The sequence below is a fragment of the Mastacembelus armatus genome, chromosome 17, assembly GCF_900324485.2.
Source record: "Mastacembelus armatus chromosome 17, fMasArm1.2, whole genome shotgun sequence".
NCBI classification, from domain to species: Eukaryota; Metazoa; Chordata; class Actinopteri; order Synbranchiformes; family Mastacembelidae; genus Mastacembelus; species Mastacembelus armatus.
In genome coordinates, this window is record NC_046649.1 from 20928141 (window position 1) to 20947652 (window position 19512).

Here is a 19512-nt window from a genome sequence, read left to right on the forward strand (position 1 = left end):
AATCAAATACAATGAAGAGGTGAATATTCTTAAATTTCATCCCTCTTGTGTTTGTTTCTAAACTATCAGAGGGAAGAGGGACATAAAAGTGCATGCAGGGTGGGTGGAGTCCCTAAAAAAAGCTCAATCACTTATTTCACATTACATGTTTTTATTTAATTGACATTACTTTGTAGAACCCTTTTTTTCACTTTGAGACTAAAAACATTTTTTTTGTAATTTTATTTTGTCCAAAAAGTCAAACAGCTGTTATTTTAATTATTGATCAAGATATTGACCTGTGTGCTGTCATGGTATTGGAAAGTAAAATAAACATCATCCCAATATTGGACCATGGGAACAGTCCAAGTACATACTGATCCTTCTGAAACCTTAGTCATCTTTTTGTTTACCACAGACAGAACGTTCTGTCTCTGAGGTTGAGTTAAGACAAAATACTTAGTAGACTGTGCATCATCAGAGGAGGAGCAGAGAAGCAAACAGAGGACTTTAAAACTCAGCTGATCATTTTCCTCTCAGATCAATAACTGCTTTACTGCAGGTAAGTCAAGTGTCTTTTTTCTGACTTGTCTCCATTTGCACCGTTTATTACACACTAACTCCTTTGTATTTACAGAGAAATGAGCCTGTTCCTAACTTTTTATTTAAAAGCATTTTAATAATGTAGAAAGACAAAGAAAAGGGGAACAAATATGAGGTCATGGGGTGCACAGCACATCCAAATGAAAATATTTATAATTTGAGTAGGAACCTGGTTAATGGTTATATCCTGAAAACAAAGTCTGAGCATCGTATCATATGAATGTTGCTAAAATATGTATCTGATGTATGTCTGAAACATGGATTTGAACTGAACATATCACGGGTTGGCGTGTGTGTGGAGGTGCGGGAGAGAAAGTTGAACCCAAATGCAGGTAAAACAAGGCGTTACTTTTTCCTGGGAACTCCAGGGCACAAAACACAAATTCAAACAAACAGGATGAGACAGTCGAAACTAAGAACACTTCCACTGGTACATCAACTGAATCTGACAACTAACTAATGCTTCTGCAGGGAACAAAGGAAGAAGGGAGGTATAAATAGGGAGAACACAAAAGGTGATAGAACACAGGTGAACATAATAGGACCAGGTGAAGCTAATAGACACAAATTACTAACATAAAGCTGCCAGAGACCAGAACAGGGGGGAAACAGGAAGTCAATAAAAAATAAGAGTCCTCTGGCAGGAAGTCCCCAGAGGGACTCATGACAGAAAATATAACACACTTGCATCAACAGCATTGCAAAGACAGTAAAACAGTAAGTTCACATGAAAAAATATAAAAGAAAAACTTATGGGGATGTTTAGTTAATTATTGGTATGAGTTTATTTCTAATGTGTTTGTGTTGATATAGTTATTGAACTCATAATGGATTCATTGATTATGTTTATCCTATATCACATTTTACAAAAATTATAACTTTCTTATTGACTTTGGTACATCCACAGGAAAAGTCAAAATCTGAAGAGTGGATCTGTAGTCTGTGAAGAGAGGATCTGTAGTCTGAAAAGAGGATCTGTAGTCTGTGCAGAGAGGATCTGTAGTCTGTGGAGAGAGGATCTGTAGTCTGTGGAGAGAGGATCTGTAGTCTGTGGAGAGAGGATCTGTAGTCTGTGGAAAGATGTCCTCCCAAGTCAGACTGAGGCTGCTGCCGAGTGCCAGATGTTTGTTTGACCAGCCTGTTCAGGTGAAGGTGGAGGGGCTGAGGTCGAGGCAGGTGGTCACCATGAGAGCCAGATCAAGACGAGAAAGGAGTGGTGTTCAGCTCCTCAGCCACCTACAGGACTGATGGGAGCGGGAAGATAGACCTGCTCAGAGACCCCTCACTCAGTGGGAGCTACTTTGGGGTTGAACCCATGGGTCTGCTGTGGTCCATGAAGGCAGAGACTTTGCACAAAAGGTTTCAAAAATCATGTGCACTACATCCCCATGTGGTGAAGTTCTCTGTGCATGAGGAGGACAGGGAGGACAGGATGTTGGCAGAGGTGACCAATGAGAGGCCTCTGACTGGAAACGGGGTCAGCCGGGTTCCTGTCAAAGGGAGGAATTTTCAGGGAGTCCTGTTTACCCCCCCAGGTAAATAGTTCTGTACTTTTCACCACAGTCTGTACAACATACAGTACTGTAGTTATCACTGTTTGTAGTAGTTGTATCAGTTTAGTGTCATTGCATCAGAATTTCAAGGATGCACATTATGTAATGAGCTAAGATTTCCTGTGATTCTCTATAGACATTTACTGTGTTGTATATGTCTTATGATCCAGGAGAAGGTCCATTTCCTGCAGTGTTGGATCTCTGCACCTTAATGTGTGAGAAAAGAGCCAGTCTGCTGGCCAGCAGAGGGTTTATGGTTCTGACTGTACCAGTTTACACTGATCACCCTGACAATATCAAACAGATGCATCTGGACCATTTTAAAGAAGCAGTAGATTTTTTACAACAACAACCAAAAGTGGGCAGTAAAGGAGTTGGCATAATGGCACGATCAAAGGGAGGTGATATCGCACTTTCACTTGCTGCGTTTGTATCAGGTGTTAAAGCTGTAGTGTCCATTAATGGCTGCAATGCTGTTGTAAGTGTTCCTCTTTATTATCAGAATCATCAAATCATCTCACCCTTAGGGTCTGACATCACTAAGCTCATTACCACTGAGTCAGGAGCTAGCATAATCAAGTATGGTCTTGGAGATCCCCTGGCAGAGGAGAACAAGTACAGCCTGGTCCCCACTGAACAGGCCAAGGGACATTTCCTCTTTGTGGCTTCAGAGGACGACCTTAACTGGGACAGCAAGGCTTACATGGACCAGATGGCGGAGAGACTGAAGCACCATGGGAAGGAGAACTTTGAGACTCTGTGTTACCCTGGAGCTGGACACCTGCTTGAGCCACCTTATGGTCCATACTGCCCCTCCAGCTTTCATAGGATAGTTCACCATGTAGTCCTGTGGGGGGGTGAAGCCAGGGCCCATGCTGAAGCTGAAGTCCACCTGTGGTCAAAGATCCAGGAGTTTTTCAGAACTCACCTGAGCTGTGATGCTGCACAAACTAAAGCGAAATCATAGATTCAAATAAGATAAGAAAAATATAAAAATATAATAGCAAATCACGATAACACGGCTGCTGAGTAATTATAGCAGATCATGTTTATGCTTCTTCTTTTGGGTAGAACTTTGAATATTATATAATACATTATATAATTATACAATATAATATTACTTTTAATGTTTTTCCTTTAAATATTATTTATGTGATTCATTTTAACTTAGTATGGGCTGAATATGTTTAAAAGACGAACATAGTAAGATGCATTTAGCATTTTGCAGAGATCTCAAACATGGATCTCACTCTTGAAAACAGAAGGACCTGTGTCATTTGGTGTAACAGTGTGATGAACGTTTCAGACAACTATGGAGGTTTACAGCATAGACAAATAAAAGAAACCTGTTTCTGTATTAAACAACGTTATGGTGAGAATTTCAAATTAAATGTTGGGATTTGTGTAAATTAACAGAAACACATAAAATCACCACCCACATTTCTTTCATTCTATATGGGCCCTGTGCCCCGAGACTTATTTAGACTGTAGTAGTAAATTGTCCTTCCTCTCATTGAGAAAGATACTGTGTAAGCTGATATTTTCTATTTGGTATTTTTCAGTCTTGTATATGGACACATTTCATTCAAGTTGAACTTAAAGATTTTTTCAAAATTTCTTCCAAATTATCTCATTTTGTCTCCTTACCAAGTTTTGCAGTGTACATCATGAGTGCCTGTTACTGAAGCCTCAGCTTATACTCTGTAAATATGTTTGCAAACTTGATTTTCCAACATGTAAACAAATAAATGTAAAAAAAAAAACAAGCCTCAAGTTGTAGCACAGTGTGGTGCTTAATTTAATTCTTAATGCCATTTTTTAACTAAATAAACAATGTTGTTATAACAATTGTTCCAGAAACTAAACTACAATACCCAGTGTTTGGACACGTAGCTGACATTTTATCCAGCAAAACATGACAAACATTTTCAGTGGTACACTGAGGCTTTGTCTACAATGAAGCATATATACTAAAACTCACCCTAATACTTTTATTTTAATAAGGCTGTTACCCTGTTGCCTAGTTCTTCCAATTTTGAAAGGTTTCATTTGATGCCTCTGCTTATTTGGCTTGTTAAATATTAGATCCCTGGAAGATAACTTGTTTTACACAGTCTCTACTTTGTGATGTCAATTTTTTTTCATTACTTAAATATTAAGTTCAGGTGATTTTGCCACAACAGAAATAAACCTGTCCCCCAGGACGTGGTTGCTGTGGCCTGGTTGTGATTCATGGAAACAGATTTAAATCCTGCTTAGTAGAGATTATTCTGTTATTCACAGTAGAGAGTCAGGGGCTAGCGTGGTCAAGTATGCTGTGCACAATCTCCTGGCAGAGGAGAACAAGGGCAGTCTGGTCCCCACTGAACAAGCCAAGGGATGTTTCCTCTTTATAGCTTCAGAGGACGACCTCAACTGGGACAGCAAGGCTTACATGGACCAGATGGTGGAGAGACTGAAGCGCCATGGGAAAGAGAACTTTGAGTCTCTGTGTTACCCTGGAGCTGGACACTGGCTGGAGCCACCTTATGGTCCATTCTGCCCGTCCAGCTTTCATTGGGTTGCAGGCAAACCAGTCCTGTGGGGGGGTCAGTCCAGGGCCCACACAACAGCTGAAGTTCACCTGTGGAAGAAGATCCAGGAGTTCCAAGAGCTCACCTGAGCTGTGATGCTACACAGACTAAAGCCAAATTATAGATGCTATTATAGAACATTGCATTTATAACTCAGGCCTGGCAAATAGTTTTAGTGGCTGTCTTGTAATCTTTTGTAATTTTAAGTCATTTCTGGTATAATATTAAAAAAAATTGTAAATTCTGTTTTTAGTTATTGATTATAGACAGGCAGGTAGATGGTCAGTCCCAAAGGGAAGTTAGAGTGTTGCAGCAGCACAGTTTGTATAAATAAACACCATAGATAAAGTCTTGGATTTAGACTTGGGATTTTAACTCAAGTCTTAAATCACACATACAGTGACTTGAGACTTGATTTCAGACTTGTTCTTAAAAGGCTTGGTTTGGGCTCCGGTTCTGGGACATGCGAACAGTCTTTAATTGACTTTTTTAGGTTGTTCAGCTCATTAACATTAAGGAAATGTATAAGCTGAAAGTCAACTGTAAACAACAGACAGATAAGTCAATTTCACAAACTAGACATACATTCTTAGTTCACTTCTTAGATGACACTGAAGACAATATTACAGACCTGGAATGAAATCAGGTAAATAAAGTCATTTACATGATTTTGTGGCAGGGGGGTGTGTTTTTTTTTTCATATACCACATAGTAATAGCCAGTTTAGTCATCAACCAAACAACTAATCAGTGCTGATACTGTATATATTAATAGATAATGGAGTGATTATAATACAGTACATGGTTTGCAATAATTAAGATATATCAGTGCAGATTTCTAGGCAGTCTGGACTGCATGTAGGAGACTAGATTGCTACTCTCAACCATTAGAGACTTGAGACTTGCAAAATAATCACATAAACACTTGTATCTTCTGCCTTAAAGGGGACTGTGCTATAATGTGCAATTTAAAGAAAATCTGCAAAGTAAGTGCAGTTGTCAAACACATACTGTTGAGTAAATGTGGTGGCATAGAAATATTATGTATATAAAAATGCAAATAATCAAATACAATGATTTAAATATATTATTGAGGTGAATATTCTATCATTGATGTTTTGTGTTTCCCTCAGTTGTGTAAAACAAACACAGGTTAGTGAGCGTCTTCTGCTGGACAAAGTTTGCAGCTGCACTGAGCTTCATCCACAGGAACCAGCAGTGTTTATACCAGGAAAGGTGAATCAGGTCAGTAACAGCCAGTTTATTCTTGGAGAAGTGCAATAATAGTCTGTGACTGATTGGAACTGAGTGTTTGATTCATGTAGTGACATGTAAACATGTTGATTTGTCCTGCATCAGAGTCTTGGGTTGAAAGAGGATCAGATTCGGTGCGTTTACACACTGACCGGGTTTAATACGGGGGACGGGTTGGACATGTCCCCCCACCCAATACTGGAGACATCTGCATTTGTCCCATCCAAATGTTAAACCACTGAACATTAGAAAGTCTGATTTTTAAAGTGTCACACCGACTAAAAACCCGAGCACAGTGTCGATACAGAGTCAGTAAACTTTGGCCGAGATAAATCAGTCAGTCGTGTGGCTCAAATAACAGAAGTCACTAACGTGTTACATGAACTAGCTAGTTGAAGAATGGAAGACGATTAAACCAGTAAAGGAGTTTGAAATGACAAGTTTGGTGGTTTGTGACTGAGATTTACCCACAGCAGTTAACGTTACGTTAGCTAACGTTAGCTCTCCAACGGAGAAGTAACATCACTCTAAGGTTATGCTGTGGCTAAGCTAACTGGCTACTAGCACAACGATGGCTGATTTAAGCTTTTTAAGACGCCCTGTTTCTAACACTCTGGGTTCACTAACGTCAACTATGGTCAAGCCGTTAAAAAAAAAAAACAATCCGGTAACGTCAACGTAAGCTCCGCCTTTTACGTTAACGTTTTTACGTTAACGATACCATTAACTTTAGTCTCGTCTCAGTCCTGTGACGTCAGGTCTTTCTCGGTGTTAACGGTTCCCACCGTGACTGATTGATTGATAACTATCGTTACTGTATTTGGAAACATAACTGGCACCAAAGTCACCTACACATTAATCATCTCATACATATTCTGGCTTTTCAGTTGTGTTTTCTGTTTTGTCTTGTAATTATTGTGTTGACACTTAATTTTTTCATATTTACTGTCACAGTCACGGGACAAACTCTACGTCTGTGAAGAGAGGATCTGTAGTCTGTGGAGAGAGGATCTGTAGTCTGTGGAGAGAGGATCTGTAATCTGTGGAGAGAGGATCTGTAGTCTGTGAAGAGAGGGTCTGTAGTCTGAAAAGAGGATCTGTAGTCTGTGGAGAGAGGATCTGTAGTCTGTGAAGAGAGGATCTGTAGTCTGTGAAGAGAGGGTCTGTACTCTGTGAAGAGAGGATCTGCAGTCTGTGAAGAGAGGATCTGCAGTCTGTGGAGAGAGGATCTGTAGTCTGTGAAGAGAGGATCTGCAGTCTGTGAAGAGAGGATCTGTAGTCTGTGAAGAGACGATCTGTAGTCTGTGGAGAGAGGATCTGTAGTCTGTGGAGAGAGGATCTGTAGTCTGTGAAGAGAGGATCTGTAGTCTGTGAAGATAGGGTCTGTAGTCTGAAAAGAGGATCTGCAGTCTGTGAAGAGAGGATCTGTAGTCTGTGAAGAGAGGGTCTGTAGTCTGAAAAGAGGATCTGCAGTCTGTGAAGAGACGATCTGTAGTCTGTGAAGAGAGGATCTGTAGTCTGTGGAGAGAGGATCTGTAGTCTGTGAAGAGAGGGTCTGTAGTCTGAAAAGAAGATCTGTGGTCTGTTGAGAGAGGATCTGTAGTCTGTGGAGAGACGATCTGCAGTCTGTGAAGAGAGGATCTGTAGTCTGTGAAGAGAGGATCTGTAGTCTGTGGAGAGAGGATCTGTAGTTTGAGAGGATCTGTAGTCTGTGAAGAGACGATCTGTAGTCTGTGAAGAGAGGATCTGTAGTCTGTGGAGAGAGGATCTGTAGTTTGAGAGGATCTGTAGTCTGAGAGGATCTGTAGTCTGAGAGGATCTGTAGTCTGTGAAGAGAGGATCTGTAGTCTGTGAAGAGAGGGTCTGTAGTCTGAAAAGAGGATCTGCAGTCTGTGAAGAGACGGTCTGTAGTCTGTGGAGAGAGGATCTGTAGTCTGTGAAGAGAGGATCTGCAGTCTGTGAAGAGAGGATCTGTAGTCTGTGAAGAGACGATCTGTAGTCTGTGGAGAGAGGATCTGTAGTCTGTGAAGAGAGGATCTGTAGTCTGTGGAGAGAGGATCTGTAGTCTGTGAAGAGAGGGTCTGTAGTCTGAAAAGAGGATCTGCAGTCTGTGAAGAGAGGATCTGTAGTCTGTGAAGAGAGGGTCTGTAGTCTGAAAAGAGGATCTGCAGTCTGTGAAGAGACGATCTGTAGTCTGTGAAGAGAGGATCTGTAGTCTGTGGAGAGAGGATCTGTAGTCTGTGAAGAGAGGGTCTGTAGTCTGAAAAGAGGATCTGCAGTCTGTGAAGAGACGGTCTGTAGTCTGTGGAGAGAGGATCTGTAGTCTGTGAAGAGAGGATCTGCAGTCTGTGAAGAGAGGATCTGTAGTCTGTGAAGAGACGATCTGTAGTCTGTGGAGAGAGGATCTGTAGTCTGTGAAGAGAGGATCTGTAGTCTGTGGAGAGAGGATCTGTAGTCTGTGAAGAGAGGGTCTGTAGTCTGAAAAGAGGATCTGCAGTCTGTGAAGAGAGGATCTGTAGTCTGTGAAGAGAGGGTCTGTAGTCTGAAAAGAGGATCTGCAGTCTGTGAAGAGACGATCTGTAGTCTGTGAAGAGAGGATCTGTAGTCTGTGGAGAGAGGATCTGTAGTCTGTGAAGAGAAGGTATGTAGTCTGAAAAGAAGATCTGTGGTCTGTTGAGAGAGGATCTGTAGTCTGTGGAGAGACGATCTGCAGTCTGTGAAGAGAGGATCTGTAGTCTGTGGAGAGAGGATCTGTAGTCTGTGAAGAGAGGGTCTGTAGTATGAAAAGAAGATCTGTGGTCTGTGGAGAGAGGATCTGTAGTTTGTGGAGAGACGATCTGTAGTCTGTGAAGAGAGGATCTGTAGTCTGTGAAGAGAGGGTCTGTAGTCTGAAAAGAGGATCTGCAGTCTGTGAAGAGAGGGTCTGTAGTCTGTGAATAGAGGATCTGTAGTCTTTGAAGAGAGGATCTGCAGTCTTCGAAGAGAGGATCTGTAGTCTGTGGAGAGAGGATCTGTTGTCTGTGAAGAGAGGATCTGTAGCCTGTGGAGAGATGTCCTCCCAAGTCAGACTGAGGCTGCTGCCAAGTGCCAGATGTTTGTTTGACCAGCCTGTTCAGGTGAAGGTGGAGGGGCTGAGGTCGAGTCAGGTGGTCACCATGAGAGCCAGATCAATGGACGAGAAAGGAGTGGTGTTCAGCTCCTCAGCCACCTACAGGGCTGATGGGAGCGGGAAGGTAGACCTGCTCAGAGACCCCTCACTCAGTGGGAGCTACGTTGGGGTTGAACCCATGGGTCTGCTGTGGTCGCTGAAGGCAGACGCCTTGCACAAGTACTTTTTCAAGAACAACGCACTACAACCCCATGTGGTGAAGTTCTCTGTACATGAGGAGGACAGGGAGGACAGGATGTTGGCAGAGGTGACCAATGAGAGGCTTCTGATTGGAAACGGGGTCAGCCGGGTTCCTGTCAAAGGGAGGAATTTTCAGGGAGTCCTGTTTACCCCCTCAGGTGAATAATTCTGCACTTTCTGTTTTCACTACAATCTAACTACATTTTGTGTAATAATAAGAGTGATTCTGTATATCAAGAATGCATATTATATAAGATCCAGAATTTCATTTGATCAATAATTGACATTTACTGTGTTGTTTATGTCTTATGATCCAGGAGATGGTCCATTTCCTGCAGTGTTGGATCTGTCCACTTTTGCATCTGAGAAAAGAGCCAGTCTGCTGTCCAACAAAGGCTTTGTGGTTCTGGCTGTACCAGTTTACAGTGACCACCCTGACAATGTCAAACAGACAAATCTGGACCATTTTAAAGAAGCAGTGGATTTTTTACAACAACAACCAAAGGTGAGCTGTGTGAAGTTAATGATTGTTTTAGAGGACATGTTGACAATTTTTTATTCTGTCTTAAAGCAAAGGTCAGTTGTCACAGATAGGCAACATAAGTTTTTTGGTTTGATGATGCAGAAAAAATCAGGAGCAGAGTATGAGCAGTCAACGCAGAGTCCAGGAATCAGGCAAAGTAAACACAGCGAAAGACTCAGTGGTTAGAAAACTACAGCAGTAATGTTGTGGCTGACTGCTGCCACAGCAGACAGGTGGTAATGAAAGAGATGAGCTACAGGTGAGTCAATGAGCAGAAACTGATCAGGGGAGTGTCGTGGCATAAAAAAGAGGAACTTTTCTGAAAAAGTGTAAAAACTTGATCGGCGACAGTAGTGGGGAAAAACAGAAACCCAGAGTGGAGTCTGACTAAATGATCTCTCCCTGATTTGTTTTTCATGTTTACACACTATTACTGAACCTGTCTAACATATTTAAGATTAATTTGGGGTGCTGTGGATTTTGTTCCTGGACTCTGTGTTGAAACATATTTTATTGCCTCTAACTAGCATGTTTTTCTTCTCAGGTGGGCAGTAAAGGAGTTGGGATAATATCACGGTCAAAGGGAGCTGATATCGCACTTTCACTTGCTGCTTTTGTACCAGGTATTGAGGCTGTAGTGTGGATTAATGGCTGCAGCTCCATTGTGGGTGTTCCTGTGTACTATAAGAACCGCCAGATTCTCTCAACATTACCGTTTGACTTCAACAAGGTAATTCGCACTGAATCAGGAGCTAGCATAATCAGATATGGTCTTGAAGATGCCGTGACAGAGAAGAACAAGGGCAGTCTGGTCCCCATTGAACAAGCCAAGGGACACTTCCTCTTTATAGCTTCTGGGGACGACCTCAACTGTGACAGCAAGGCTTACATGGACGAGATGGCGGAGAGACTGAAACACCATGGGAAGGAGAACTTTGAGACTGTGTGTTACCCTGAAGCTGGTCATTTATTGGAGCCACCATATGGTCCATACTGCCCCTCCGCTTTACATGGGCTCATTCGCTTCCCGGTCCTGTGGGGGGGTGAACCCAGAGCCCATGCTGCAGCTGAAGTCCACATGTGGAAGAAGATGCAGGACTTCCTCAGAACTCACTTGAAATGTGATGCTGCATAGAATAAAGCCAGGTTATAGATGTAGCTATAGCGATACAAACAACACATTGATAAAATCACTGCATTTATTAAGTGGAAATCACAATCTAATCCACAATTCTGAAAATTTGCTCTATTTAATTATTGATCATAGAACAGTTACACTTGTAGCACAGTATCAATGATTAGTCCATGTCTTTTTGTGTAAACTGTACCAAAAACCTCTAGAAATAATGTGTTAACTTATGACCTCCTTCTAATAACAGTCTGGTAAACCTAACCTATAGTACATCCATAGATTAGGCAAGAGGGTAGAGTTATGCAACACACTGTATGTTCTGTTGTATCACACTGGAACTTGTACCCAGAACCTCCTGACTGTTCAATAGCCCACAGTGTAAATGAACTGCTAAAAGATCATCTTCATGCTTGATGTTCCAAATTTGGAACATTAAACAAATATACTGCTATAAACTAATTCAGTGTTTCTCATGTGTGAAATTTGTTAAGCACAGTTATGATGATTTAAGTCATTTTAAGTGAACAAAGGAAATGTTTTCAGACGTTTGTCTGTATCATAATAGGAACATCATTAGTTGAATTTGTCTCTTGAAATTCAGTCTGAGCCCTGTTTATCAATAACTTTAGCAAAAGGTTCCTGATCAGGAACATATGACTGGGGGAACTTCTGCTCATGAAGCTTTTAAATAAACCCTGTCAGGCTGTCAGTTTCTAAGCCATGTCTGAGTTTAACTTTCTTAAATGTTTGTTAATGAGGCAATGTCGATCATAAAATACATCTTAGGACAGAAAACACGTTTAGTCGACCAATCAGCAGTCAGAAAGAAGAACGGTGAGGCGTAAATGTGCCTGAGCGACCAATCACTGAGCCTGTTTGTTTGTCCACATAGACCCTTTTTATTTTTTATTATTTGACTTATAACTTCGGGCTTTATAGTTTAACTTCATAACTACTGCAGGCAATCAATATCAATTCACCCGATTGCACTACAAAGTTGACACAAACTTTTAAGTAGAAACTGGGCCTGTAGCCTGTCATTTTTTTTTCCATGGCTCAGTGCACAGATTTACCAGTTTCTCTCTTAATCCAGATTGTATTCACATAAAGGCTCATTTAGGAGATTACCCAAGTGTCACATTTATCAAATAATGTACCATTTGATTTGTAATGCAAAAATGTTTTTATGTTGTTGTTTCCTAGTGAATCAATAAACTAACCATTCTGTGACATCCCATAAAAGTGGTGTTAATATATATATTTAGAATCAAATTTATTGCCAACTGGATTTATTTATCATATTAGGCTATATCTAAAATATATATTTATAAAAATAAAATATATATATTATACACAGAAAAGAATTATGTTGTGTTTTTCCAAGATTTTAAAATTGGGTGCAAGTGTAACCACTATCTTGTCTTCCTTAATTAAAAACAAAAAGCTTATTACTGCACATTTGCATATGTTAATATGGACAGGTGTGACCAGTACCAGTCTGTACACAGACGTTTGGAAATATATGTGTTACATCCATTGAACTAAGTTTTTAAATCAATACATATTAAGAAATATTGAAAAATAACGCAAAATTTGTGAGATCTCTTCATACAATGGAGTCTGTACAAGCACCTGTATGGTCAAGTAGAGTATGAGCTTAGGATTGTATTGATATACATTTGGCTTGTTAATTTTTCATTTGTAATGATAGCATTGTCACTATGTTATCTGCTTGTGCTTGTCTATGCAGAACATTCACCTAACCTGTTGACTTTGCTATGTCCACAGGACAAACTCTAAATCTGTGAAGAGAGGATGACAGAGAGGATCTGTAGTCTGTGGAGAGACGATCTTTAGTCTGTGGAGAGAGGATCTGTGGTCTGTGGAGAGAGGATCTGTAGTTTATGGAGAGAGGATCTGTAGTCTGTGAAGAGAGGATCTGTAGTCTGTGAAGAGAGGATCTTTAGTCTGTAGAGAGACGATCTTTAGTCTGTGGAGAGAGGATCTGTGGTCTGTGAAGAGAGGATCTGTAGTTTATGGAGAGAGGATCTGTAGTCTGTGAAGAGAGGATCTGTAGTCTGTGGAGAGAGGATCTGTAGTCTGTGGAGAGATGTCCTCCCAAGTCAGACTGAGGCTGCTGCCAAGTGCCAGATGTTTGTTTGACGAGCCTGTTCAGGTGAAGGTGGAGGGGCTGAGGTCGAGGCAGGTGGTCACCATGAAAGCCAGATCAACGGACGAGAAAGGAGTGGTGTTCAGCTCCTCAGCCACCTACAGGGCTGATGGGAGCCGGGAGATAGACCTGCTCAGAGACCCCTCACTCAGTGGGAGCTACGTTGGGGTTGAACCCATGGGTCTGCTGTGGTCGATGAAGGCAGATGCCTTGCACAAAAAGTTTCAAAAACCATGTGCACTAAATCCCCATGTGGTGAAGTTCTCTGTACATGAGGAGGACAGGGAGGACAGGATGTTGGCAGAGGTGACCAATGAGAGGCTTCTGATTGGAAATGGGGTCAGCCGGGTTCCTGTCAAAGGGAGGAATTTTCAGGGAGTCCTGTTTACCCCCCCAGGTAAATAGTTCTGTACTTTATGTTTTCACCACAGTCTGTACAACATACAGTGCTGTAGTTATGACTGTGTTTGTAGTTGTTACAGTTTAGTGTCATTGCATCAAAATATTAAATTCAACAATTCATACAATGTAATGAGCTAAGATTTCCTATGATTCTCTATAGACATTTACTGTGTTGTATATGTCTTATGATCCAGGAGAAGGTCCGTTTCCTGCAGTGTTGGATCTCTGCACCTTAATGTGTGAGAAAAGAGCCAGTCTGCTGGCCAACAAAGGCTTTGTGGTTCTGACTGTACCAGTTTACACTGATCGCCCTGACAATGTCAAACAGATGCATCTGGATCATTTTAAAGAAGCTAGTGGATTTTTTACAACAACAACCAAAGGTGAGCTGTGTGAAGTAAATTATGCTTTTAAGGGTCAGTCCACAATTTTGCAAGTTTGTTTTAAATCAAAGGTTGGATTCAGGTCTTGTTCAACTGTACATGTTTTTCTGAGGTTCAGAATCAGAATTGGATTAATAGCCAGGTATGTGTGACAAACATTTGGCGTTCGTCACCACATGGTTACACAATCTGTACATAACTGAAAACAGTATTTACAGTTTAGCAGTTTAGCTCTGACATATTAAGTGGATTTCTTCCAAATTACAATCTTTTAACACAAAATCGCTGTTTTACCTTCATAGCCCAATTCCTGAAGTAAAAAATATGTTTAAGCATATTATCCATCCATCCATCCATCTTCTATACCCGCTTTTCCTGGCTCAGGGTCACGGGGATCTGCTGGAGCCTATCCCAGCTCTCTCTCGGGTGGAAGGCAGGGGTACACCCTGGACAGGTCACCAGTCTGTCGCAGGGCCACATATAGACACACAAAGACAGACAACCACACACACTCACACTCACTCCTACGGGCAATTTTAGAGTCACCAATCAACCTAACATGCATGTTTTTGGACTGTGGGAGGAAACCGGAGTACCCGGAGTAAACCCACGCAAGCACAGGGAGAACATGCAGACTCCACACAGAAAGGCCGGGATGCGAACCCACGACCTTCTTGCTGTGAGGCCAGTGCTAACCACTCAGCCACCATGCTGCCCGTTTAAGCATATTATAACACCTCTAATTTGCTAACTTATTTTTATTCTTATTTTTATTCTTATTATCTTATTATTATTCTTCTCAGGTTGGCAGTAAAGGAGTTGGCATAATATCACGATCAAAGGGAGGAGAAATTGCACTTTCACTTGCTGCTTTTGTACCTGGTGTTGAAGCTGTAGTGTGGATTAATGGCTGCAGTGCTGTTGCAGGTGTTCCTCTGTACTATAAGAACCAACAAATCATCCCACCAATACCATTTGACTTGAGCAAGATTATTCTCACTGAATCGGGAGCTAGCATGATCAATTATACCCTTGAAAATCCTGTGGCAGAGAAGAACAAGGGCAGCCTGGTCCCCATTGAACAAGCCAAGGGACGGTTCCTCTTTGTGGCTTCAGAGGACGACCTCTGCTTGAACAGTAAGGTTTACATGGAGCAGATAGTGGAGAGACTGAAGCACCATGGGAAGGAGAACTTTGAGACTATGAGTTATCCTGGATCTGGACACATGCTGGAGCCGCCATATGGTCCATACTGCACCTCCAGCTTTCATGGGGTCGTTCCCCATGTAGTCCTGTGGGGGGGGGAGGCCAGGACCCATGCTGCAGCTGAAGTCCACCTGTGGTCAAAGATTCAGGAGTTTTTCAGAACTCACCTGAGCTGTGATGCTGCACAAACTAAAGTCAAAATATAGATACAAATAAGATAAGAAACATATAGTAACAGATCATGATATCAGGGCTAATAAATGATTAGGTTCATGCTTGGTTGTTTTGTAATGAGTAGAACATTTTAATATTTAATTGATGTTTCATTATATTATTCTAAAGTTGTGACCAGTCTCACCTGACATGGGCTTAATACATATTAAAAAATTAATGGTAAGACACACTTATTGCACACATTTACTGTGCAAAAAATGTTGACTCTGTGACTGATTGCCTTTCTTTTGCAGCTTGCTCTTGACAGTAGATGGACCCCTGCTTTTGTGAGGAAAAATTCACTGATATGTTTTTAATAGTTTTCAGACAGTGGAGGTGTACAGCACAGACAAACAGGATAACTTTGTTTCTGGATTCAAAGACATTATGGTTAGAACTTAATATTCATTGTTGTCATTTAGTCCCTATATGGGATTTGTAGAAACTGACACAACATAAAATATTTAAGTGAGTGTCTGCGGTGTACATCTTGAGTTCCTGTTACTGAAATATCAACTATTACCCTGTACCTGTTACTCTCTTGCATATTAAAATACTATTAACTGATTTGTCATACTTAATTTTCCAACATTAAAACAAAGAAATGCTAATTTAAACTAAACTATAATAGGCCTACCTAATGTTTGGACACCTGGCTAACATTTCAGCTAGCGAAACATGCCAGCTGTTGTCTGTGAATATTCTTGGTTGTCCAGGGGAAATTATCTAGAGGTTGAGTCATGGTAGCTGGACTTCTAGTTTTTAGGTCGAAACATTTCACCACTCATCAGAGTAGTACTCAACTTCTAGATGCCAACATGTTTTCATTAATTCAGTGGAACCTTACTTTTTTTTAACTAATTTGTTTCAACTTGAGCACCATTGATTTTTTTATTTATAGGTAAAATAATTAAAATTGAAATGCAATTCTATCCATCAATGCTCTATTAAAGCCTAGGATCCATCAGTCATTGAAAAGCTTTAATTTAGAAGCAGCCAGGGCTTTGTTTAGGCTTAGTAACCAACATTTGCGACCATAAATTATTATTATAGTGAACACGGGCGCTTGTAAACACTTATTTATCTGGGAGGACCTTTTCTGTGAACATGGGCCCCAACAGCTCAAGGAAGGCTCCCCCTCTCCTGTGGTGTCCCCCAGGGTTCTGTCTTAGGCCCACCCCTTCGTGTGCTCTATATGCCATTGGGGTCTATCTGCTCTAAGCTTAATATTTCATTTCATCGCTTTGCAGATGACCTTCAAATTTATCTTCCCCTAAAGCCAGGCACTGCCTCAACCTGTGTTTTATTGGACTGTCTCAATGATATTAATAGATGGATGTCCAGAAATTTACTTCCTTTAAATGGCAAGAAAACTGAAATTATGATGTTTGGAAGTTCTTCTGGTTTTAGATGGTGTCAACAGTGATCTGGGCTGTTGTCATCCTACTGTCACCCACATGTTAAAAATCTTGGAGTTTACCTAAATGGCTCTTTTAAATTTGACCTTGCTAGTCTATTTTTGAAAAATCTAACATCAAATTTTGCTGTTTTGCAGATGATCTGCAAATCTATCTGCTATTAAACACAAGCAGTTAAGCCTTCATACAGGTTCTACTGGATTGTCTTAAAGATGTACAAGCATGGATGGAGTCAGATTTTCTTACTTTGAATAAAAATAAAACAGAAATGATTGTGGGTGGCCAACATGGCAGTCTGTATCGTCCATTAGCCTTATTTTGTCATCATTTTGTCATAATCTTTAAATCTGCTTGAACAGTAAGGTTTACATGGAGCAGATAGTGGAGAGACTGAAGCACCATGGGAAGGAGAACTTTGAGACTATGAGTTATCCTGGATCTGGACACATGCTGGAGCCGCCATATGGTCCATACTGCACCTCCAGCTTTCATGGGGTCGTTCCCCATGTAGTCCTGTGGGGGGGGGAGGCCAGGACCCATGCTGCAGCTGAAGTCCACCTGTGGTCAAAGATTCAGGAGTTTTTCAGAACTCACCTGAGCTGTGATGCTGCACAAACTAAAGTCAAAATATAGATACAAATAAGATAAGAAACATATAGTAACAGATCATGATATCAGGGCTAATAAATGATTAGGTTCATGCTTGGTTGTTTTGTAATGAGTAGAACATTTTAATATTTAATTGATGTTTCATTATATTATTCTAAAGTTGTGACCAGTCTCACCTGACATGGGCTTAATACATATTAAAAAATTAATGGTAAGACACACTTATTGCACACATTTACTGTGCAAAAAATGTTGACTCTGTGACTGATTGCCTTTCTTTTGCAGCTTGCTCTTGACAGTAGATGGACCCCTGCTTTTGTGAGGAAAAATTCACTGATATGTTTTTAATAGTTTTCAGACAGTGGAGGTGTACAGCACAGACAAACAGGATAACTTTGTTTCTGGATTCAAAGACATTATGGTTAGAACTTAATATTCATTGTTGTCATTTAGTCCCTATATGGGATTTGTAGAAACTGACACAACATAAAATATTTAAGTGAGTGTCTGCGGTGTACATCTTGAGTTCCTGTTACTGAAATATCAACTATTACCCTGTACCTGTTACTCTCTTGCATATTAAAATACTATTAACTGATTTGTCATACTTAATTTTCCAACATTAAAACAAAGAAATGCTAATTTAAACTAAACTATAATAGGCCTACCTAATGTTTGGACACCTGGCTAACATTTCAGCTAGCGAAACATGCCAGCTGTTGTCTGTGAATATTCTTGGTTGTCCAGGGGAAATTATCTAGAGGTTGAGTCATGGTAGCTGGACTTCTAGTTTTTAGGTCGAAACATTTCACCACTCATCAGAGTAGTACTCAACTTCTAGATGCCAACATGTTTTCATTAATTCAGTGGAACCTTACTTTTTTTTAACTAATTTGTTTCAACTTGAGCACCATTGATTTTTTTATTTATAGGTAAAATAATTAAAATTGAAATGCAATTCTATCCATCAATGCTCTATTAAAGCCTAGGATCCATCAGTCATTGAAAAGCTTTAATTTAGAAGCAGCCAGGGCTTTGTTTAGGCTTAGTAACCAACATTTGCGACCATAAATTATTATTATAGTGAACACGGGCGCTTGTAAACACTTATTTATCTGGGAGGACCTTTTCTGTGAACATGGGCCCCAACAGCTCAAGGAAGGCTCCCCCTCTCCTGTGGTGTCCCCCAGGGTTCTGTCTTAGGCCCACCCCTTCGTGTGCTCTATATGCCATTGGGGTCTATCTGCTCTAAGCTTAATATTTCATTTCATCGCTTTGCAGATGACCTTCAAATTTATCTTCCCCTAAAGCCAGGCACTGCCTCAACCTGTGTTTTATTGGACTGTCTCAATGATATTAATAGATGGATGTCCAGAAATTTACTTCCTTTAAATGGCAAGAAAACTGAAATTATGATGTTTGGAAGTTCTTCTGGTTTTAGATGGTGTCAACAGTGATCTGGGCTGTTGTCATCCTACTGTCACCCACATGTTAAAAATCTTGGAGTTTACCTAAATGGCTCTTTTAAATTTGACCTTGCTAGTCTATTTTTGAAAAATCTAACATCAAATTTTGCTGTTTTGCAGATGATCTGCAAATCTATCTGCTATTAAACACAAGCAGTTAAGCCTTCATACAGGTTCTACTGGATTGTCTTAAAGATGTACAAGCATGGATGGAGTCAGATTTTCTTACTTTGAATAAAAATAAAACAGAAATGATTGTGGGTGGCCAACATGGCAGTCTGTATCGTCCATTAGCCTTATTTTGTCATCATTTTGTCATAATCTTTAAATCTGCTTTTAAAATTGATAAGGAAATCAGCACATTGTTGAGTTTTTTTTCCAGCTGAAACTTGTTAATAACACAAAGCTCTAACTCCCAAGAAGTGAGTTTGAGGTGGTCATCCATGCCTTCATTACATCCATCCATCCATCCATCTTCTATACCCGCTTTTCCTGTTCAGGGTCAAGGGGATCCGCTGGAGCCTATCCCAGCTCTCTCTCGGGTGGAAGGCAGGGGTACACCCTAGACAGGTCACCAGTCTGTCGCAGGGCCACATATAGACATACAAAGACAGACAACCTCACACACTCACACTCACTCCTACGGGCAATTTTAGAGTCACCAATCAACCTGACATGCA

At 40.7% G+C, this 19512-nt stretch overlaps 1 protein-coding gene and 2 pseudogenes across 1 annotated transcript; all 3 read left to right on the forward strand.

Moving 5' to 3' along the window:
- Positions 1–1662: 1662 nt before the first annotated feature.
- Positions 1663–3102, forward strand: LOC113134183 (acyl-coenzyme A thioesterase 1-like; annotated as a pseudogene).
- Positions 3103–8474: 5372 nt separating this feature from the next.
- On the forward strand, positions 8475–12207 carry LOC113134591 (acyl-coenzyme A thioesterase 3-like). Its single transcript, XM_026314039.1, has 3 exons — positions 8475–9468; positions 9628–9815; positions 10378–12207. The coding sequence occupies exons 1-3, from the start codon at positions 9012–9014 to the stop codon at positions 10966–10968; spliced, it is 1236 nt and encodes a 411-aa protein (XP_026169824.1). The 5' UTR covers positions 8475–9011; the 3' UTR covers positions 10969–12207.
- Positions 12208–12940: 733 nt separating this feature from the next.
- LOC113134580 (acyl-coenzyme A thioesterase 1-like) lies at positions 12941–15332 on the forward strand (annotated as a pseudogene).
- Positions 15333–19512: the final 4180 nt, after the last annotated feature.